The sequence below is a fragment of the Acomys russatus genome, chromosome 10 (assembly GCF_903995435.1).
Source record: "Acomys russatus chromosome 10, mAcoRus1.1, whole genome shotgun sequence".
Taxonomy (NCBI): domain Eukaryota; kingdom Metazoa; phylum Chordata; class Mammalia; order Rodentia; family Muridae; genus Acomys; species Acomys russatus.
The window spans coordinates 60,701,611-60,726,046 of record NC_067146.1 but is presented as its reverse complement, the minus strand read 5'-3'; the positions used below and the strand labels follow the sequence as shown (position 1 = coordinate 60,726,046).

The 24,436-nt window shown below is 36.3% G+C and overlaps 1 protein-coding gene across 2 annotated transcripts in view; it reads left to right on the top strand.

Annotated features, from left to right (window-relative positions):
• Grid2 (glutamate ionotropic receptor delta type subunit 2) overlaps positions 1-24,436 on the top strand; it is a 1,403,143-nt gene that overhangs the window by 637,237 nt on the left and 741,470 nt on the right. For both annotated transcript variants that reach the window (XM_051152254.1, XM_051152253.1), the window contains exons 3-4: positions 4,533-4,817; positions 22,018-22,223. In XM_051152254.1, the coding sequence (XP_051008211.1) occupies positions 4,533-4,817; positions 22,018-22,223 (491 nt within the window). The remainder of the gene's footprint in view (positions 1-4,532; positions 4,818-22,017; positions 22,224-24,436) is intronic.

Here is a 24,436-nt window from a genome sequence, read left to right as displayed (position 1 = left end):
GTGATTTATGTAAGTTCTCCTCTAATTATTTATGAACAGATTTTATAGTGGTTAGTTAAAAATAAGGTTGAAATCAATATTAGTTGGTGAATTTACGTTTCTTCACTGGAAAGCTAACTTTCATTGTCTTGTCAATAGCTGTAGCCTGTTTAAATTTTATTGCCATTTTCTTTTAGATAAACATTTTGAGGACACCAAGACATTTTTGAGCTACTATTTTTGTACTGGAAATCAAATTAAAATGTTAAATGTGGAACTCAGCCAAATAGTCTCTTTCATAGTTTAATGCAATCTTGCTAATATAAGCATAGTAAATGATACTTGAGAACAAGAAGCTAAAAGCAACTGAAAATAAAAAGCTAAAAGCAACTGAAAATAAAAAACACTCATAGGTAATATGGATTCATTGAAATGCCACCAAACTCTATGCGTTTAATAGATGTCTGAAGATTATTGAACAGAGAATATAGCAGGGAAGAACCCCAGATTCAGTCTTTCATATTTTATTAGTCCCATTTTGCTTCCCTAACAGAAATTAATGTAATGGATGATGTACAAAAGCAGATAGTTACTTCTCAAATTTCTGGAAGCTAAGAAGTTCAAACTCAAGGCACTGACAGGGCTGATAGTCTTCCTTGCTCATTATCTGATAGAAGAAGAATGCAGAAAATGTAGAAGGACAAAAGAGAGGCCAGAGATGCCAAACCCATTCTTTTTTTTTGTTTTGTTTTGTTTTTTTTTTTTTTTGTTCGTTAATCCACCCCCTCTTCCGCCTCATCTCACTATTTACATTTATGTTTTAAATGATTTTTGAGAACTTTGTTCACAAGTCTTGTATATCATTTCCAACCTTTTCTTTCTCCTCCAATGATTTTTAAATAAGTTTGAATTTTTATTATATTATAATGATGATTTGCCTTCCCCTTTCTCCAGCCAAGCTTTTCAATATACTCCCATCCTGTGTTCTTTCAAATTTATGACCTCTTTAATTTTTTTTTTTTAAAGGAGGATTCACTTTCAACTTTAAAACATTTCTGAATGTATTATCCCGTGACAGCATTGAGTCCCAGTCGGTCCTACTTCCAGCAACACTGCATTGAGGATTAGGTTTCTACAAGCTTTATACATCTTACTTTTACTATCATGTTACCCACTAAAGAAAACAGATAAGGTGCATAGCTAATGAGGCTGGAGAGATGGCTCAGTGGTTAAGAGCACTGTCTGCTCTTCCAAAGGACCTGGGTTCAATTCCCAGCAACCACATGACAGCTCACAACTGTCTGTAATTCCAGTTCCAATGGCTCTGACACCCTCACACCAATGCACATAAAATAAAATTAAAGGAAATATAAATGATAGTGTGCGTGAACATCATTGGACTTGAAGGAATTATAGAACTACACAGATAGCTTCATTTCCATAACTGCTTAATGTCCAAAAGTGGCAAAGTATTGCTGATTGCAAATGCTATTACGAAATCATTTGTTAAAGGTGTGCTCTTTCAGCAATTATACCACGCTCCAAGCATCTCTGATGTAAAGTCTTGAACAGATGGGGTTATAAGCCAGCAAGCTGTTGCATATGGTCTGGGAGTACTGGTGTGGATGGCATGTAGGTATATACATAAAAATCATGCAGCCTGAAATAGCAGAGAAAAGAATATGCCAGAGTCCTTGCGTTAAATGGGGAGACACAGAGTCGCTCTTCTGATCTTCCCAACCCAGTTCCCACCTTGCCTCATGCTGATAACTGAATTATATGTAAACAAAACAAAATGGCCCAGTGTTTTAACTGTCAAGATCTGAAGTTCCTGACAAACACAAACTATCTCTGCTTTCTATGGAACCCTAGATGTTTACACTTTCTCCTCTGCTGCCATGAGTTACGGCCCTTCCAGTAACCTTCATCTATGACAAGCAGAGTAAGGTCAAGGCATATCAATTAGATTCTTCTGTGTTTCAACCAACATTTTGCATTGTTACTCAGCTTAACAATGCAGCCTTGAAGAGCCAACAGTAGGTTACCCTAGAGGCTCAGTGTTTCACTTCCATCAATAGAACTGTGTTTTGGGGTCAACGGTTCCAATCCAGTCTGGCAGGTAACGTCTTTCTTCTGTCTTTATTGAGACTACATCTGTGATGGCTGGTTTTTGTCAACTTGGCATAAGTTAGAGTCAACTTCACCTAAAGAGAGAACTCCAACTAAGGAATGGCTTCCATCAGATTACACTGTGGGCCTGTCCAAGGGACATGTATTGATTGGTTTGAGAAGTCGCAACCCACTGTGTGAGGTGTCATTCCTCGGAACCCGGTCCTTGGCTGTGTAAGAACGTCATGTATGACAAAAACACATAAAGGATAGCACACGTATGTACAGTCCAAAGATAAAATGGGCTCCATGTTATTTATGTGTGCTCAATGTGTTTTATTTTGATACTTTTCATCGTATTTCTTGTTTTGTTTAATTGTCGTGACTTCATTTTTGAGAGAGAAAGAAAAAGAGAGCATAAAGTAGGGTGGGTAATGAGGTAAAGAGGATGTAGGGGAGAGTTAGGAGAGGGAAAAGATTAAAATATAAGAAAATTAAATAAAATATATCTTTAAAAAAAGGAAGACAGCAGTCTAACCAAGCCTCGAGAGCAAGCCAGTTGGCAGTGTTCTACCATGGTTTCGATTTCAATTCCTGGCTCTAAGTTCCTGCCTCGAGTTTTTGCCCTGAACCCCTTCATTAATGGACTTTCATGTAGAAGCATAATATGAAATCAGCCCTTTACTCTATCTAAGACATGAAGTAACAAATTTTGCTATTGTGGATGGTTAACATGTAACTTCATAAATTTATGTTTCTAAAGACTAAATCCAACACTTTTCATATAGGGGCACCTGAGCTGCTTCGCGCTAGGTTCTCTCACAGTCACTCAGCTTATAGTGTCATACATGAAAAAATATAATACATAAATGAAATTATTGTTTGAAAATTAGAACTTTATAACTTCTCTGATGTAAGTTTGAAAATTGCTGTATACTTCGACACTTGTCATGATTGCAATGCCTTATTGAATCCAGCTGTATATATATTAAAGTACTCTTCTTATACTAGATGAGCCAAGCTATTATATAAAAAATTTAAATATTAGTTTTCATTTTCATTTGTGAATTAATAATGGTTTGTTTACCATAGAAATGAAATGAACTTTTGAAAGGGCTTTTTGCATACATTCCTTGGAACTTTTTGTGAATACAAATTCATATTACTTTTCAGGATTTTAAAGTTAGGATCATGAGTAGAATATGTGATTTTTTTTTTAAATTTCAACCTAAACCATGTATATTCTAAGTTCATTCCTCCCAAATGACAATGGTCACATGGATTTGAAGTCAATGTAACCTTTTATCAGTCAGTGCTTGAAACTGTGTTCTTAATGATTATGGATTGACAATATATTCATAGGATTACTGTTAATCACAGTAAACACACATGATACTTATGTGCTTAGCCTTCAACTTGCCCTTCAAATCAGCCTTCATTAAATTAGCAGTTAATTACACAGAAGGGTTAGTTTTTTTTCTTGGTCTTTTAAGTTCTCCATGATTTTATAAACTAACCTATAATAAATCCTAAATTTTGAGGTCGGCCTAGACAGTCTAAAACCTGAAATAAAAGCAAACTCAGATATTACAACTGATTACTTAAAATGTAAATATTTGCCTTTTTTCTGAATTTGCTTTTGACTTTATTTCTGTTCTTTCACCTTCCATCACTGACATCCTGAACCGTTACTTATGTGCTCTTAAATATTCTGTGAGTTTATGTTTGATTATATTTATAATAAATCTAACTTTAACTATGACATAAATGAATATACATATACAGAAAAATATAAATAAATTGATATGAATTATTAAGAAGATAGTATCAACTATAAATTGTTTATGTAGATGCCAGGATGAGATCATTCGTAAAATTTAGTATTTCATTTGTCTGTTTGCTTTTTCTTAAAGAAAAGGACAAAAGAATTTCATTTTTCTGGTTTATTGAGAGAGAAAATGTCACCCAGTTGTAGGGCCAATGATGGCCCAAAGTTTTGCCTTCCAACTCTTCGCCTCTCTTAACACTCATCAGTTTACACATTAGCTATTTTCTAAAAACGTGTATTATATATTAAGCTGATATTCTTCTGAATAATAAAATCAAAATTATATGTGTTTAGCTGTCACTAATTGAGCATCTACCATATGAGAGACAAAGATAGACACTGCCTTATTTCTAATCCTCATGATAATCCTAGATTCATACTACTTTGCCCTCCAAGTACAGCCAAGTGGAGCCCAGAGGGCAGCACCACAGAGCTAATAGAAGCAGAATTCCTGCGCTGGATTCCATAAGCACTTCTTAATTCAAGGATCTTTTTTCACACAGCATGTTTATAACTTTAAAGATGTGCATTTAAATGACCCTGTAAATCATTGCTTCTCAGAAAGGAGAAGCCATACACAACCCACTGACCTTGGCATCACTGTGCTCTCTTGCAGCGTGTGAACTTATGAACCAGGGCATCTTGGCCCTGGTCAGCTCCATTGGTTGTACATCAGCTGGGTCCCTCCAGTCTTTGGCAGATGCCATGCATATCCCCCACCTCTTCATTCAGCGCTCAACAGCTGGGACCCCAAGAAGTGGCTGTGGCCTCACCCGGAGCAACAGAAATGATGACTATACTCTTTCAGTTCGTCCTCCTGTCTACTTGAATGAAGTCATCCTAAGAGTAGTCACAGAGTATGCATGGCAGAAATTCATTATCTTCTATGACAGTGAATACGGTAAGTGTTTGTGGTCTGAAGAGTTTCATAAGGTAATGTTTGCATGAGAAGCAACTTCATTAAATCCTTAAGGTTTTTAAGGAACTTACTAATGATTTGTGGTTTTCTTGTTTATACTACACTTCAAAGGAACAAACAGAACTGTTTGAGGCCATCCTTTGTGTTAAATACTTTGAGGAAAAAACATAAGTATAAATATCTGTTGAAGTGTGTAACATACACCTGTTATCCCAGCACTTGTAAGGCTGAGGGTAAAGATGGACAGTCAAGGCTACTTTGGGATACTAGCAAGATGCTATTGCAGAAATTAATTAATTAGTTAAAAAATAAATAAAATAAACAAATAAATAAATATGCATCTAATACTCAATTTAAGTCTTTATAATAGTCTGACTACAACCTATCTTGAATTTTCAAATAAGATGAAGTTAAAAATTCATAATTATGTGATGATGAGAAAAAGAAGAAGGAGGAGGAGGAAGAGGAAGAGGAGGAGGTGGAGGAGGAGGAGAAAAAGTAAAAGAGGAAAAAGAAACCATGGCAAGATCCTAGAACACTGATAAAAAGATAGCCTCTTTTCATTTATTGGCAAAAAATTAAAGTCTGACAAACTTGTTTATACATCATTGTGACTTTACTGTTTAGTTAATGATTTACCCATTGTAGTTGATAAAAGTAGAAAACATTTGCTGCTTGTTTTAGTCAATATAATGTTTTCCAAAAACTAAACAGTAGTATGACCAATATTTCTATAGTCTTTTACTACAGCACATAATTTACCAGAGTGCACTGTAACGTGAGGAGAAAACAATTTAACTCAGAATCATTACTTGTGATACACTAATACATTAAAGAAAAATAACATTTTGACTTAAATTCTTTTCTGAAGCTCGTCAATTTTAGGGAGTCTAAAGCTCTTTGAATGTATCTCTCCCCTTACTTTTTTGAGTCAGGGGAGCAAAGTCTGGAGCTGGTGATCATCAAATGAGATTAAATAAACCCCTGAAGGAATGTGTTTCCTTTGAAGATTATAAAATGTTTCTCTTATGGGTCTTGTTTTTCAACTTTATCAAAAGAATGTTTTTCTTGGCAAATTAGTAAATAAGCTTGAAAAACAAACAAACATTCAAAGCAATCCTTTCTTTTCATATCCAGTCTTCATTGTGAGAGAGGGAACAGTGACAGGCAAGTGGCCTGTAGAGCAAAGACCAAAAAGCTTAGAGACAGCAGGTTGGCAAAAATCTTGCAAGCAACAGAGAGCCCCCTGGAGCGGGCCAGGAAGGAGGACAGGAGCAGTTACATTGAGTTCTAAATAGTCAAAGTGGCCTGGCCTTTTAGCAGCCAGAATCCCATTGAACTCAATGGGCAAACTTCAGCCAATGTCTGTGGACTTTCTAAAAAAACACTTTTTGTCTCCAGGATGGAAACTATTATTTTTGTTGCTTAATTCACATTATTTAGGGGTCACAGAATAAGGATTAAGAGAGTGTCATGAATAAAACAAAAAACAAAAACAATATTGAAAACAATTGGCTCATCAGCAGAAGGAAAGATCAGCCATAAAAGCACAGGACATTGGTGGGATGGTGTTTAAACACACTGTCTCTAGAATCAATGCACTTACTGCCTTCCTTTCGCCCATTAGACTGTATTCCTTTTCAATGTCAAGTGCTATTCATAGCCTTCGAGCAAGTATAAGCAGACATAATGAATGTTTAAAGTGCAGATATTTATGGCAGAGAACAGTACAATAAAATAAGCAGTAGAAAAGTATTTTTTGACGAAGATACTTTCTCAGTATTAAAGTGGGAATTTTACTCTCTAATTGTAAAAGTCTGTGGATAGAAAATCACTGATTATCATTTATTCCTAAATCCTGTAAGAATTACAGATGAGATTCCTATAAGAGAAGTCACTTCCATTATTGATGGACTGAATGCTGTCTTGAAAATGTCTGCTTAGCACGCAGTCACCATCATCTACTCACACTTAAGGTCTTTGGTTCTTCTGTACATGCCCTAGTATGCATAAGGCTCTGTAACTGCACAAAGGATGATTGGGTTTCCATTTCAGTACAGAGTTTATTTTAGGAATAAAAAAAAACCCCATTTCCCTCTACAAAGTTGATAAACTTGCTTTTGACTTAATTAATTTAGAGTCATGGAAAATGACCCTGTTGCTATCATCAGGACTATTTCTAATAATAATTATTAATTAATTAATTAATTTCTCATTTAATCATTATAATAAATCTGGTTAGTGAAAAACCAGGCTGGAGTCCAAGATACATAGGAAGCTCCCAGAGACTTTGTATCTGGAAGAGGGTGGATTAGACTTGATTTTATCTTGATTATCAGGAGTTGCTTCCATTAATGAATTGAGTAAGTATCATTAGTGGATAGAATCAGGCATCATGCTGAGTCCCATGGTTATTGGAGGTGTAGTTTGCTTAAAATAATATAAGTGTGTGTATGTGTGTGTATATATATACATAGATATTACTCTAATATGCACACGTTGTATAGACTTTTATGTGTAATACATATCTACGTATGTCTTTTATAGAGAGAGAGTGTTGTGTTTCAAGCTTCTCTATCTAGTTTATTAGCAATATCCTTCTCTTCCCAAGTAATTAATATCATTAAAAAAGAAGTCTAACAAAGAAAATGCATAGCATTGATTCTATGTAAATGGATCAAAAAGGTTTGATAAGCATAGAAACTTCTTTTGAAGGGTTTAATTTAAGACTTTATTCTCCTTTTGGCTTGAAAAGATAGCTGTGTTGCTGAAGTTTTAGCAATGTTTACTGTGTGAAATAGCCACCTCTTCTTAGTACTTTACAACGCATGTGTTAAAATGTTTTACAGAATACATGCTTACCTTCAAACATTAATGACCTGGCAGTCAATTAAAAGAGGGAAGTGGTTTAATGTCCCTTAAAAGAGGGAACAGTGAGTTCAGTTTTTAGGGATTAAATGTTTGTGTAGTGTAAAGAAGACTTTAGATTTTGCAGCAATGGTTAAGCAAGGGTCCTGGGTAGACTTTGATGTTGGTTACTAAGGTTAGGGATGCTTTGGGAGGCAGCATAGGTGAGAAATATCCCTCTTTTTCATATTATTGGCGACTAGCAACTTTCTCATGCACTTGCGATTCTTCTAACTAATCTGAATGACAGAAATTAGGACCAAATTCATTTTAATTTCTCAATATATTTTTATAAGACTTTAGTCAACTCTTTAATGAGTAGACTAAATCTCAGTAACAAGCAGACTTTCTTTCAAAAATTGGATGGTATTTTCCTTAAACCCCGACATATACCTTTCAAATTTACCAAAAGCATTAATCCAGGTACAGTAGATATATGTGGTCACAAAGACTCCATTGCCAAGGACAAAGTCTGTTATCAATAATGACCTTGACCAGTAGGTTGAAGCTGAATAGACTGACTTCGAAAAGTGAAGTGCTGCCATTAATTGTGCCGATTGATTAAGGAAAATGTTTCCAGTTGGACTTCTTCAATTGTAGTAGTAAAAATGACAGACAAAGTCTGTAGAGATTGTTCCACCAAGTTCTCCCAAATAAATAAGTGTAGCTTCACTTTAGAAGAATTTCCTCAAAACATCATTGCTGACTGCTCCTTACTTCATTCAGTACTTGAAGATCTCCCGAAACCATTTCCAACATGAAAGTCCAGTGTCTTCCAGAAGGAGATGACGTGGACATGCAGGTGCTACTTCTAAGGCATATGGAGTTGACCTAGATGGGACAAATCATTGGTACCAGCAAACTAACCTCCTTGCCAGCTTATGATACTTGGGACTCTCAATTTATATAAAATAAACAAATTCTGCTCTTAATTAAAGGAAATTTCTTGAAGTTAGTTGATACAATTTTGCCAGCTGTGTGGTGGTGGCACATTCCTTTAATCCCAGCATTTGAGGGGCAGAGGCAGCCAGATCGCTGAGTTTGAGGACAGCCTAGTCTACAGTGTGAGTTCAAAGACAGCCAAAGCCATACACAGCAAAACCCTAGTTCAAAAACAAACAAAACACTTTCCACTTGTTTACTTCAGCACCAGAAAGCTATTGCTCTTTAAAAAAAATTCTTGAGGACATAATCAGATTCTTTTGCTTGTGTGTTTCCCTTGGCATCTTTCAAGCCACCATTTAAAGGTTGAACAGTTTTTATCAGAAACAGTATAACTCACAAGCCTAGATACATAGTGATTTTTATTCCAGGATACTACCCTGGTGGTCTTCTTATACCCCACATGATAGATGAGAATTGTGGTAGAGAAATTATGAGGGAGATCTACCAGTATTCTACATGGGCAGGTATGCATTCCCTGCTGTTTGTGATAGACTCATTGGCCAGATTATAGGACTGATGGTAAAAGCATGGTGGAGCCATCTTTTAGGGAATGAAGGTTGTAGCAGTGATATACATGTAAGCACTTCCCTTGTTTACACTGTCTGCACCAGTGCATTTTCTCAGGAAGAAAAATTCATTTTTAAAGTCTAAGAATGTCCATGCCTTCTTCAACTCTAAAACTCAAAACTCTGAAAGTTGCCTTGTCAGGTTCCTTCCATACTCCAGAAACTCGGGGTCCCTCATTCCAACAGCAACAACTCTTTGGCATTTATCTTCAAGAAGAACTGCACAACATTTCTGGAAAAATTAGAAAGTGATTGTATCGCTCACTCTGGCTTTCATGGATCATTAGAAAAGGACTTTGAAAGCTGCGCATCTGTACACTCACAAAATACTTATGACCTTTATAAATCCAGCTAGAAACTCTGAGAGGCTGGTGGACATTTAAACTTAAATCTTTGTTACTCTGAGTTTCTTGCTTTATGCTGGTTGCTTTCAAAAGAAAGAAGGAAGGAAGGAAGGAAAGAAAGAAAGATAGGAGAGAGAGAGGGAAGTAGAGAGGAAAGGAGGGAGAGAGGGGGAGGGAGGAAGGGAAGGAGGGAGGGCAGGGAAAAAAGAAAGGATATAAAAAAAAAAAAGTAAAGGTATCAAGTTGCATAGGGATGGAGGGAGGGAGGACCTGGAAGGAGTTGGGAGCAGGAAAAGTATGATTTTTTTCAATTACAAAAAGGCAAAAACATACAACAATATTAAAGAACGCAAATATGGTTTTGATTTTTTCCTTATGGAATTAGGTAAATGCATATATAAGAGTGAAAAATCTGTAAAATATAGTTATTTTGGAACAAAATTCTAGGGATGGTTTACTTGTCATAAAACTATGGTTTTCAATAACAAAAAAGAATAAAATGTGAAAAAGGTGTGAATTCAAGACTGTTTAGCTCACTCTTATCTTTAAATTAAATAAATGAGAATTTTATTTTATTCAGAAACAGTTACTGAACACCGCTGTGTATCAGGAACTCTTAGATATAAGGAATATAAGCAGAAGACAAACTGTATTGGCCCTTTATGAGCTATGTGTAGTAACATTCTGTATATATACATATAATAAAAGCTCAACTTAATATGCTAATCCTTAGTCCACAGAATGGGTAATACTTGTCATTGCTATGATTGCTAAGGTTCCAGTACATTTTTAAAACACAGTAAAATAAAAATTAAATTTCCATCTTACTGATAGAATATATTTCTAGAAATGGACTTCAATATTAATGTTTCCATCTAAATTCAATTCCACATTCCCTAAGTATTACATACATCTTGTACCTGTAGGAAAGAACTAAAAGACTATTGTATCAAATATTTTTCATCATGTAATAGTGTCTAACATGGTACTGGACCATCTACTTTCTCTAAACTAATCATCTGAGGCAAACCACAAACAACAACAAGAACAACCAAAAAAAAAAAAAAAAAAAAAAAAAAACGAGAAGTATTGTACGATGTAACGTTAGATGCTCCTATAACGAGAAAATTACTTTCACTCCATGATAATATATCGTCCTAGTAATTAGAAATTTATTTTTAAGTACATTTGAACATCTCAGATTTTTTCACTTAGTTCTTATTTATTCATTAATATATTATTATAAAGAACTTACAAATAAAAATTCACACAGCAACATTAACTAGACCCACAGTCTATGCATCTCAGGTAACTTCCATACAGCTAGAACAGCCACTTTTGAAGCTATGAATCTTCACATAAGATTTTGTACTTTCACTATCAAATATGTGTTTATGTAGTTATCGACCACCAAGAACTGAAAAAAATCTTCAAAAATTGAAACTAAACAATTAACAATTCGCTTTATATCTTTTGCATGATTCAAGAGTTCGTTACTTACTTTCGCTGAGTCTGTCCTCATCAGCCAATTTTTATGCCATATATATATATATGTGCCATATATATAGAGAGAGAGAGACAGAGACAGAGAGAGCTTTTTCATTATTTATTTTAATCTACTTATTTTATTTTTATGTGTATGAGTTTTCACTTTCATAATATGTACACCATATGCCTGGTGCCCACAAAAGTTTAAGCCCAAGAATTAGAGTTACAGATGGTTGTGAGCCATCATGTATGTACTGGAAACTGAACCAGGGTCCTCTGTAAGAACAACAAGTGCTCTTAACTGCTGAGCCATCCCTCAGTTACACACACACACACACACACACACACACACAAGGCTTGGACCCACATTTGATAATATGCATTCCAAGTTCCTCCATTTTCTTGCAGATTTTGTGGTTTCACTTTTCCCTAGAGCTGAAGAGTGTGCCATCCTTACATGTGTATGACATTGTCATTATCCATTCATCTGTTGGTGGAACAACTAGGTTGATTCCATTTATGTAAATCTTTACCATAACTGCTCAATCGTTCTGAAAATTGCAGACAAATCTCTATGGAGTGCCAACAAAATAAAGTACTAAGGAAATCATCAAATCAAACCACATGATCAGATTATCTAATACTTCCCTGTTTGGAACAATTTCCACTACCAGAAATCACAGGTCTGTTATTTGCATACTCATCTGCATAGTAAAAGCATTCATTTAATAGTGAAAATTGAGCTTCAGCACACAATCAGGTGACTGGGGTATGTAAGCAGTCCTTCCTTTTGGAGTGGAGATTAAGTAGCAGCAGTCCTCACTAACACATTCCAGAGGCATGATTCTTATTCGATGTAGAGTTGGTGGAGATTTAATCAGGGTCCATAAGATGGACACTTTCCTCTTAATTGATTGCAAATGTTTATAATCGCCCCAAGGATGCTTTCAAATGTCTGATAACTATAATAATCTTGACATTCTCTCCCAACAGCCTGAAAGCTGTTTATTAGACACTGGCTACTTTCCAGCCTTCAGCTCCCTGTTTACTCCAGTCTGCATCAATAAGCATGTAATTAATCCAAGCAGTTTATTGAACCATTTCATTTGCATTAGTATATATTATGTCAAATGGGTGAAAATGCTATATTATCCTGTTCTGGATTTATACATCAGTGATAGTGCTTTAACAATATTTTTCAACTTTACCATAAAGATGGTTTCCATAGTAAAAGAGAACAGGCTTATGCCCAAATGACAAGCTCTTGTCAAATGTAAACTCTCAATGCTGGATCATAATTATTAGACTCTCTTGTGTCAAAGCCCAGCAGAGCATGTAATTATCTTTACTTTTTAAATATAGCATAAAATATTCCAAATGTGACAAAAAGTACTATATGACTCGAATGATTTTTTTTAAATTAAGAGTTCTTTTAAAACAAAACTTTTAAAATTGCTTGATGGTTAAAAGTCTTGGGTTTTCCTCAGGAAACAGACACAGAGAGTATTCACTGCCATCTAAATATTGGAAAAAGTCTGTTCTGGTTTATGGTCTACCTCATATATTCAGCACTAAAGCTGTGTTCCAATTTGCAAAACGAGAAAGTGGGAGAAGGAAGCAACAAGGTCCTGCATTTGAATTTTAAAGCATAGCATGCTGTCATTCTTTCAGAAGCGCCATGCTTAGGCAGTGCCATGCTTCAGTCTCTGGCTCAAATTGAGGTCTTCAGTACATTGGGTGATCAGAATGATTAAATGTCTTAGCCTACTCAAAGGAGGAAAAAAATGAATAGAGGAAAGTTCAACATGAAACTTTACACAAATCTTTTTTCATGGATTATTCAATATTTTTAAAGGTGGTGTTTGAATACAAGGATGAGACCATTAATGTATTTGTCCACAGAAAGCTACTATGTTTAGCTAAAGTGTCCATTTACTTTGAAAAAGAACAATATTGAAATATTTCTCAATCAATACTAGGTTCAGTGTTGTCATCAGAGGGCATAGACCACATAGACCACATTTCCCAGGAGGATAAGAGCTGTTTTGATTTTCTCATCAGATTCTTCCAAGTACCTTTCGTAGTGCTTGACACAGGATAAACCAAGACTATCAAGACAGTGCTCTAATTTGATATAGATGGTTGGTACAGGTTCCATTAAAATGGATCATATATCTAGCTTAAATATAGTTTTCTATTTTCTCATATTTCTAGTTTCTTTTGAGCGTCCCTTAGAAACTTAAATTAACATTAAGTTCTGGATTTAATTAGATTAGTCAGCTTTAGTGTAGACAACTTTTAGTATATGTGCCGTTGAAGTGAGCACTAGTGTATACAACTTTTGATAGTAAGATTAATATTAATTTTATTTTGGAGATAATAATGTCATCACTTTACAAGATTTGATAAAATAAATCATTAGCCTCAAATTATCCCTAACGTCTTAGAGGATTACAGCAGAATATGGCCTATATAGGGAACATAATTTAGGGGGGGTCACAAAAATTAATAGTCAGACAAATAGATATTCTCCACATTCCTAATGCTGTGACTTTTTAATACAGTTCCTCATGTTTTGGTGACCTCCCAAGCCATAAAATTACTTTTGTTGCTACTTCACAACTGTAGTGTTTCTACTGTTAAGAAGCATAATCTCTGTTTCTTGACGATTTTAGGCAAACCTTATTGCAACCCACAGGTTGAGAATTACTTTGATGAAGATATCACTCTGTCTTTCCTATTAAGAATGATTTCTATTTTTAAAATTTCCATAGAAAACATAAAATAAACATAAATGCAGAAGTTTTGACTGAGCTTACTAAAGTATTGAAAACCAAATGTACATTGCACTGAAATCTGAAGCTTAGGTAACTGCCTTCATATTTTAGCCATTCTGTTTTTGTTTTAATCAGAAAAGACAGTATTTTGGTGCAATAAAATAAAACTGTGGATGCTTGCATACGGAGGTTCAACTTCTATTACATTGCCTTCTTCAAGTTGTAAGATTAAAATAAGACTTTAATTTCTGTTTGTTCTGTCTGTAAACTGAAAGCACCTCAAAGACAGGAGCCAACCAAGCATGCTATGTGTGTGTGTGTGTGTGTGTGTGTGTGTGTGTGTGTGTGTGTGTGTGTGTGTGTGATGTGTGTGTTGTGTTTGCATATGTGATGTATTTGGTCAAACACTAAGTATTAAAAGTTACAGATCCTTCCCTTCCTTCTGCTTCTTTTTCTTTTTCTTACCCTCTTCCTCCCTGTTTAATTTGTAGTTGCCTGGTAGAGTTTGGTTGAATGTATGGAACAAACTGACGTTCTATTTCACTTGTCTGGCCAAATCATTTGACTCTTATGATTTCAGTTGTTTGATAAGTACCAAGGACTCAGGCTGACTAGCCTGGGAGTGTAGTATCATTAGAAGTAGAATGTAGAAATCTGGACACATATGAAAATGGATGAAGCCAGGGCTATTTCATAAATAAAAAATGGCATCTTGCTCTGTGGAGACAAAATAAAAACAAGAGACATCAAGCATGAAAGTGATTCCACATAAACAGAGCTGTGTAGAAGCATCTAACTGACTCAAGCCTGGTTTTCTGACCTCAAATGCAGTGTGTTCCCCTTCATAAAAAATTGTTTCCTCCCAGGCCTTAATGTCAACAATTAATAAATGGGACCTCATGAGGCTGAGAAGCTTCTGTAAGGCAGGAGATACTGTCAAGAGAACAAAGCGACAGCCTACAGACTGGGAAAAGATCTTTACCAACCCTACATCTGACAAAGGTCTAATATCCAAAATATATAAAGAACTCAAGAAGTTAAACACCACCAAACCAAATAACCCAATTGAGAAATGGGGCTTGGAACTAAAGACAGAATTCTCAACAGAGGAATATCAAATGGCTGAGAAACACTTAAAGAAATGCTCAACCTCCTTAGTCATCAGGAAAATGCAAATCAAAACAACTCTGAGAGTCCATCTTACACCCATCAGAATGGCTAGGATCAAAAATTCAAGCGATACCACATGCTGGTGAGGATGTGGAGAAAGAGGAACACTCCTTCATTGCTGGTGGGAATGCAAACTAGTACAGGGACCTTGGAAAGCTATCTGGTGCTATCTCAAAAAACTGGGAATAGGGCTTCCTCAAGACCCAGCTATTCCACTCCTTGGAATATACCCAGAAGATGCTCCAGCACACAACAGGAAAATTTGCTCAACCATGTTCATAGTAGCCTTATTCATAATAGCCAGATCATGGAAACAGCCTAAGTGTCCCTCAGTAGAAGAATAATGGATAAAGAAACTGTGGTACATATACACTATGGAATACTACTCAGCTATTAAAAACAAGGAATTCCCAAAATTTGTGGACAAATGGATTGAGCTAGAAATGATCATAATGAGTGAGTTAACTCAGAAGCAGAAAGACTCAAATGGTATATACTCACTTATATCTGCATACTAGCCCAAGGGGCATGTCCCACGAAAGCCTTCACTTACCAGGAAACTGGGACAGAAGGGAGGACATCCTATTGGGACTCTAAATGTGAAGCATGGGAGAAAGATCTAGAGGGTCCTAGAAACCTACAAATAGAACGTTATGATAGGCAGATTTGGGCCCAGGAGTCCTACTCAAACTAAGGCACCAGCCAAGGACAATACAGGCGGTAAAGTTTAAACCCCTACCCAGATCTAGCCAATGGTCAGAACATCCTCCACAGTTGAGTGGAGAGTGGGGTATGACTTTCACATGTACTCTGGTGCCTCACATTTGACCATGTTCCCTGGAGGGGGAGACCTGGTGGCACTCAGAGGAAGGATAGCAGGTTACCAAGAAGAGACTTGATACCCTATGAGCATATACAGAGGGAGGAAATCCTCCTTAGGAACAGTCATAGGGGAGGGGGAAAAGGGGAAAATGGGAGGGAGGGAAGAATGGGAGGATACAAGGGATGGAATAACCATTGAGATGTAACAAGAATAAATTAATAAAAATTAAAAAAAAAAAGAAAAGAAATTGTTTCCTCAAAGAAAAACAGCAACATTGACTAAAAGTGATTTAGAAGGCCTTTTTACACCTAAAAATTAAAACTATAGGTTTGGACTCCATGAATGTGAGGAAAGAGGCACCAAAAGCAGTCATTCTAGTCCGAATAGCGCTGCCTCACTAAAGGAAACAGAAAATTCTGCAGAACATGTAGGCTACTTACTAGGAAAAGAAAGAATCTTCCTCTTTAAGATTGTCTGTAGTCTGCCGGGTGTGGTGGCACACGCCTTTAATCCCAACATTTGGGAGGCAAAGGCAGGCGGATCGCTGTGAGTTCGAGGCCAGCCTGGTCTACAAAATGAGTCCAGGATGGCCAAGGCTACGCAGAGAAACCGTCTTGAAAAACAAAAACAAAAAACAAAAAACAACAACAACAAAAAAGATTGTAGTCTGCTACACAAACTGAAGAAGAATTTTATAGACTTTCCTCTCAAGGACCATTATGGGCTCACTCTTGTCAAGAGAGTTTCAGAGTCCACAGAAGTGGACTGAGGCTACAAAATCCCAAAAGCTTCTTCGGGTATTTCTGAAATTAAGTTCAATGGACATTGATTTGAACCATGCTGACATAAAGAGTTAAACATAATTTTGTGTTGACTTCTATTCCTGGCACAAGAGGATCTCACAAATTTGAATGGTCAAAACAAATTACAATGAGTTTTATGAGTCAGAAGTCTAGCATTAGACCTTCGCAGGGTAAATCCAAGGTATGGGCAAGGCATGCTCGATTATGGTAGTTCTCGGGGATATTCCACTGCCTTTCTTTGTGTGGCTTGCAGCGACCCCCCACCTCTCTTCACTTCTTCCTCAGATCATTTATTCACACTGCCCTTCCCCATCCATCTTTGTCTCTTTCTCTTAGCTGCTTCTGCTAATTTTAGGTCCTCATGATGATACTTGACTCACTCAAGTTATGGAGTTTGTTTTTCTATTTTGATTTCACTGGGGTCCCCTCCTCAGTTGCACCTTCAGGCTTGATGCATCTTTGGGATGCAGTGTAACATATCTACAGATTATAAGGCTTAGGAAGTGGGCAATAGCGAAAAGATATCACTCTTCTGCCTCCCACAATCCCTTTGTAGTGCCTAGGGGAAATTGCCTTTGCCCATAATCCAATGTTTAATAACTCAGTTGATGACTGTCTAGCACTTGTTGTTATGTATTTATCTGGTAAGTAGAGCTAATAGCATCTAGGAAACATTCTGTTATTAATAAATAGCCCCAACTGACAGGTGCAATCAGTCTGTCAGCTCCTTGAGGTCAAAAAACCATGCGCTTTTATTTCTGTACCTTTTGGAACTGAGCTCAATTACTAAGTAACGAAATCAGAATGAAGATAATGTAGCTGAATAATTGAGGTGGTTGATTATGTTCATGTTTAATTAACAAACCAAAAGGCCTACTCTTTCTTTTAATGAATCTTTTCTACACAGGTGCTAATAACATGATTGGGACTCTTCTCTTCTCATACATACCACTTGCTGCTCATGATCAGCCATGTCTTCTCAAGTGAGGAAAACACTTACTGCTTGATTTCTCTAGAACTGAGCTCTACCTTGGGTGGAATGCTGTTTTAGGTTGCTAGCCATCAGTAAATGTGAGGCAATGTGGCCTAATGGAGAATGGAGCCATAGTCTTTTGTCAGTCAAATATTCATTCATTTTTTTCCCTCCCCCTACCGCCCCTCCCACCCTCCCTGTCTCTCTCTCTCTCTCTCTCTCTCTCTCTCTCTCTCTCTCTCTCTCTCTCTCTCTCTCTCTCTCTCTCTCTCTCTCACACACACACACACACACACACACACACACACACACGATAATTTGATCCTTGAAGGCTTTTATACAACACATTTCTTCATTTACAGAATGGGAAAAAATGTCACACAATTTTATGGGTCTGTATCTGCAAGTCCATAACTATGGAATTACAACCAAAATTCTGTCACTGAACTAAGCAGCACTGTGGATGCTGCTAACTAAGCAACACTCTCGATGCTGCTTCTCTTGTGACTAAAAGTAAAACTCAAAAAATTAGCCATACACATTTTTAAGAATATGTGATAAATCACTTAAATCTCCATTTGCATCATAGCGCCCACAAAGTCCCACCCAAGAAAATCTGCTTTGTCTTCTCCATAGAGAGCCTAACTCCTACCTAAGTCCACCCTCTAATTAAGATTTTCAATACGTTGACGTTTTACTGGAAATAAAATCTAAGCCTCTGTCTGTAACATGTGAATCTTGCCTCCAGGGAGATCTGCCTGAGCTCTCAGCCTCAGGTGGCATCTACCCTGGAGGCCTGTGGGCCCCCCAAAGACTATCTTCTTTCTCTGAAGGTACCCTTCTGCCCTCCCAAGCTATGCTCTTCATCTCTTCGCTTAAGCACTGCCTCCTCAGCCTTTGGGGAAGTACAAGGTCCAGTATTGCAAAGAAAACTCAACTGTGTGTTCTGGCTAATCCTGGCCTCTTTCAATGCTGAGGTTGGCTGTGTTGGTTCCTTCTACACATATTTTACGTCTTTTGTTTGCTAGCTGCCTCATTGTAGAGTGTGTCTTAACTGTTATGTTCTTACTGTACAATCCTAGATCCACTATCTCACGGAATATTTCCTTAAACAAATGCTTTTTTCAAGTGAAAGAGGGAAGTTGCCTCAATATTTCACTTTTAGAATCAGATTTCAGAGTATGAGCCTGCTGGAAGATCTGAGATCTTTTTCAACGTACTTTTTGTTTTGTGTTTATGTGAACCTTGAATTCAAATAAAAATAAAATAAAATAAAACCTCACAATTCAAAATAAAAATTGTGCTCTGCATTCTGAGATTGCCCTAGGCTTTTGATTTTTAATTCTTTCTAGTGACTGTGGTTGACGTTAAAGTTTTGAGAACACCTGCTTTGTTTACCTATAACCCTGGTATCACTTACAAACCTGTGTCTGTCATGCCCCCTTAGATTTAAGCCTGTTCCATCTACCTGTCAGTGTTGTACTATTAGATACTTTTAGAAATAGCTATTTAGCCTTCATTCTGGCTCTTGTATCTCTTGCTCTGCTGTGCCCACTGAGCCTTTTACTCTTTTAACTTGAGTCAGTGCTGACAGCTCGGGTTTATAATATAGTTAGGAATACATACTGGAAGGTGGAATATATATAGACAGATCTTTCACAGAGATTAACTTAATACTGAAGTTTTAAATCCCTGAAGTTTAAAAAATGATAACAAGAGCACAGATTTTAACAATTACTTTGTTACTTTGAAAATAAAAATTTTATTATGCATAAATACAAAGTTCTATGTTTGAAGGCATTTAGTTCTTGTCCTATGGGCTTAGTTACTATTTTCAAATAATTGTTCCACTTGAGAAACAAACTTTGCATGCATGCAATCACACACAATTAGAAAGTTTGCTATAAAGTCCATTGGTGTTAAGTCCTACATTTCTGCTTCTTAACTAATTATTTTAGCTTCATAAAAAATTGATACCATGGGCTCAAAATGAAAAATATAATTTGTGAACTAGCAAAATATATTATATATACTGAAATTTCATTGGCTTGGTAGACTTTTAAGTCATACAGGCTAGTTTAGACCCCTTTTGTAAGCATACAATGTGGGAGGAGAATAGAAATTATAACATTTTCAGGCATTTGTTCATATTTAGCTTTTACATTTAATTTAATTTAATTTTATATTTAATAATTATTTTGATATTATATTTTATTTCCCTTATATAAATATGAAATATACTCAGAACTTTTTATTTTACAACTTTTTGTAACTTTTCATATTTGAATTTAATGTATAAATACTTTGAAGTCCACCACACATTCAAAACCTTGTTTCAAAAATGATGAAATATACTTTTCTTTCTTTATTATAAAAATATCTTTTATTCACCAGATGTGATTGTCCTCTCAGAGGAGTAGTGCTGAATAAACTCACCCTTTCTAGCTCTTTCTGGACTCCGGGTGGCTGGTTCAACTCAGATAATCTGGCTCAAAACTCTTCTGAAAGCTGACTGATTCAAACTGGATTCTCTTGGACTCTGACTGAATTGTTCTGCCTGGCCTCAAATTAATTCTGGCAATATGTTTTAATCTTCTGACTCATTCTTATTCTCTGGTGAATTTTGACTTCACCTGTGTCTAGCATGTTCTCTCTGCAACCTGTCTCTGTAAAACTGTCCTGGTAAAACTTTTAGTTCAAAAAACAAAAAACAAAAACAAAAACCTCCCCTGTGCAGCTCTTAAGTAGCCTCTACTTTCTGTCCTCTTCTTGAGAGAGTTATGTTTAGTCTATCTCTGATTCATTCTGTCAAATCTTTCTCTGATTCATCACTTTGCCTGCCTTCAATTAGATGTCACTTTCAAATATGGCTGCTTCCTTCTATCAACTAACCGCCTTCATTGTTTGGGATTAAAGATGTGTACTAAGGGCATGTCTGTATTCCAGCCAAGATTATACTGATATCCAGAGCATGTTTGCATTCCAGTTAGATCACATAGACCTTTGTCTTTGGATGTTATCCTTTGTCAGAGCAACCATATTGCTCCATAGTCCTAAGAAAAAAAGTTATCTCCTAATGAGTATTCAGATTTAAATATGTGATAATGTATTTTCATGTAAACATTGAGTTTCTTGAGACCCTTGGAAAGAAACATCTCAAAACATTCTACATATGTTATGAATGTCAATTTCGTGACTGTGAACTCTTTAGAGAAATGTTTTTCAAATTCATCTGTCATGAATGACATTATTTCACTCCTTAAATGTTACATATTTAAGTATTTCTCTTCTTCTAATTGAGCTAACAAAATTTCTTCCTGGTAGTGATAGTAAGACATTTTGTTATTATAGATTATAATAAACAAAATGAATGACTTCTGTGACATAAGAAAGTGGAGAGGAAAATAGTGGGACATGTTTTGCTTATTTTTGAAGCACAAAGAAAATTTTATTTGAGTCTAAGCAAAAAGCTATTGGGTGGGAAGGCTGAATTTCTCAGTGTCTGCACTGAGGGGCCTATGAAAAGGAGAAACAGAGAAAGCGTTGCCTTTGTGTTATGCATGGAGGTTCTGCAAACAGCTACATGGCAAAACGGAGGGAGGAAACAAAAGCCCAAAGTACCGGTAAAAATTTGCTTAAGCTCTGTCTGGCATCCAAAAGAAAATGGTGTTATACCTCTAAACCTGAACATTTTGGAAGGAAGGGACAGAGTCCTGGCAGCCCTGTAGTGACTGTACCATGCACAGGGTGTGGAAAGGAAACTGCATTATCTCATTAAGATGATACTTATTCCACTCATGTTCCTCATGGCATTAGGTGAACCTTTCCGAACAGTGACCCAGCAGAATTATCTTTTGTACAGCTTGGAATATTTGGTCTGTACCCAGGCTAGAGGTAGTTTTCACTCACTTCATCGAGATGTAATAACTTTCCCTTATTGGGCCTCCAATGCCACTGTAACATTTCCCTGTTTCAAGAGGTAACTTTAAAATCAGTTACAAGATAGGCTGAAAATGAATGATGAGAACTCATTTCTGACATGAAAACTCTGAGACCCAGAACCAATGTTGTTAACAGAAGGAAATAGTTTAAATCATTTCAGTTTGTTCTTTGTTAATGCTGAAGAAAGTACCCCTGTTTTTTTTTTTTTCTAAATGAACCTATTTCCAGCCTTCTTTATCGTTTGTACCAACTTCTCACACTATTCAATTATTTTAGCATGATAAGTAGATAGAAATAAATCCCTTTGGAATAGTTCTGATGTTTTTACTTGGAAGGACGTTAATTAAGCTAAATCATAAATAAATATGGTAATTCATGCTTTGTTGAACAATAAACTGCTCAGAAGTGAAAAGACGGTTTTCTCTTTTGCTGTGATGTTCCTAGATATTCGTGGGATACAGGAGTTTTTGGACAAAGTATCGCAGCAGGGGATGGATGTTGCTCTTCAGAAGGTGGAAAACAACATCAATAAGATGATCACCACCCTCTTCGACACCATGAGGATTGAGGAGTTGAATCGCTATCGAGACACTCTTAGGAGAGCCGTCCTTATTATGAACCCTGCCACAGCCAAATCCTTCATAAGCGAGGTAAGTAAGTGTTGTCCTGGGTGGGGCATGGTACAGAAAGCAAATACTTAGGAGTGGACTCCACAGTGGATATGAAAACTAAAAAAAAAAGGGAGAGAGGATTAACTGTATGGCTCTCATTAGTACTAATGGAGGAGGCAGAGTGAACTGCTTGCTCATCTCATTTACCCCGTATTGCCCAGCTAATTGCTAGGAATGTCTGTCCTTGTATATATTTAGGCACATGGCCAGGACAAGTTTCAGAAACCTGCTGAGTTTTCAAAGTGCTGTGGACCTGAATGAATCTAGCAAGTTCCAGAAGGGATTTGCAAGTGTGCAGCTAATTCTTTTGTGCTGTTGATGTTGTTGCTGCAAGTTAAAATTTTTTTTTCTTTTTTTTTTGCAAGTTAAAATTTTGTTTCCGAGAAAAGATTTACTAGAATCAGACTCTGATTGCCAAAGCAAAGCGATTCCACAAAACATACCACAGCTTTACTCTACAGCCCTGAGACAAGCAATTAAGAGTATTGGAAACTCTGCAAAGGGTGGCCACTCAGCATGGTGTGACGCCATAGCTATAAACTGTTAGTTATATCTGTATACATGGCTATGTGACATGAAACTTAGTAAAATGATCAGTGAGACTGCAGTGATACAGATAGCCTTTCTGTACCTTAACATGTTTGCTATTGCCTTCCAAAAAAATCCTTGCCTTTTCTACTTAGTTGTGTTTAATTTCATTTAATAGTAGCACTGCTTATTTCATTACAAACTTTTACATAGTTTTTAGCTTTGTGGGTTTTAATTGAATTTCTTCCCACCAGTTTTCTACTTCTCCATCAACTCCTTAAATTCTGTGTAAGTTCTAACTTAGAAGGTGTCCCTTGATACTAGGGTTTTGAAATAGAATACAAATCATTAAGTACTGGACAGTTAATACCAGTTGAATTTTAGTATAGATTTTGCCATGTGAATTTAAGGACAAGAGAGAATTTTCATTTTGAGTCTAGGAAATGACAAATTCATGGTAAAGCACTATATTTTTCTGTAGCAGAAAAGCATAGCCAATTTTATAGACCTGTTATCCACCTTTCCCATCTGTGACAAAATATATCAGAAAGAAACTTTGGATCCAAAGAGGTGTGTTTTGTCTCCTGGTTCTAGCTTCTCAGTCTATGAGCTCCAGGCATAAGGGGAGGCTGAGCATCATGCTTGGGAGTGGGTGGCCGAGTAAATCTGCCCATCTCATGATGCTCAGTAAGGAGGAAGGTCAGGACACAAGCTTGGGATCAAATACAGTGTCCTAGAAAATGGCCCCCTGTGGCCTTTAAAGTTGCATAACAAAACCTGTATTAAAAGGTAACATCAAATATTTCCTCCAATTAGGCTTACAGCTTGAAAAGTTTTTTTCCATTTTGCAATAATGCCACCAAAGAAGGGGCTTCACAGGATTAATCCAAGGTAGAGCCCACATGGCCTGGCCTGTTCATTTCCATTCTAAACATTGCATTTATGGAAATGTATTTAAGAAATCAGCTGTCAATCAAAGTATGCTTTATATGTAAACTGTAGCATTTAAAAAGTACAAAGTCTTCTAGAAAATTGACAGTGAGTGTATAGAAGAATAAATTATATACTGCAATAGTAAATAAATGTTGAAATATGTCTAGTGTTTCTGTCTGGGGTGATGGGAGATTTTATTAATAAGGCATCTTTAATTTGAACTTCATAATGTGGATATGAATTCATAAGAAGAAATCATAGAACAGAAGATAAAGTTATCTGAGCTACATTCTGATCACATTTTACATGACTATTATTTAATATTTTGAGACTCCATTTGGTCATCAGTGAAATGAAAATGTTGATTTTGATATATTTATAGTATAATACAAATTAATAACATTATATCATAGGAAGCCTCCAAAAGCTAACCTTGGAGAGGCCTGAAAACCAGGAAATGTTAACAATGTCTAGATTTTTTTTCTTTTTTATTACATAGTAGCCTGGCATAGAACAAATACTTAAACAAGCCTCCTAAGTAGAAAATGATGTGAAGATGAATAAAGACACAGGGCTTGATTTCAGTTGGGCATATATTAAGAGAAGCCCATGCTAATAATGAACTGAAAAAGGGTAGCAGTCTCAGGATGTGTGCTGCTACACATAGTCCACAGACAGGGAGACAAGGAGAACAAGTGATCTCCTTCTGGTCCTCATGGGACGTAAGGCCA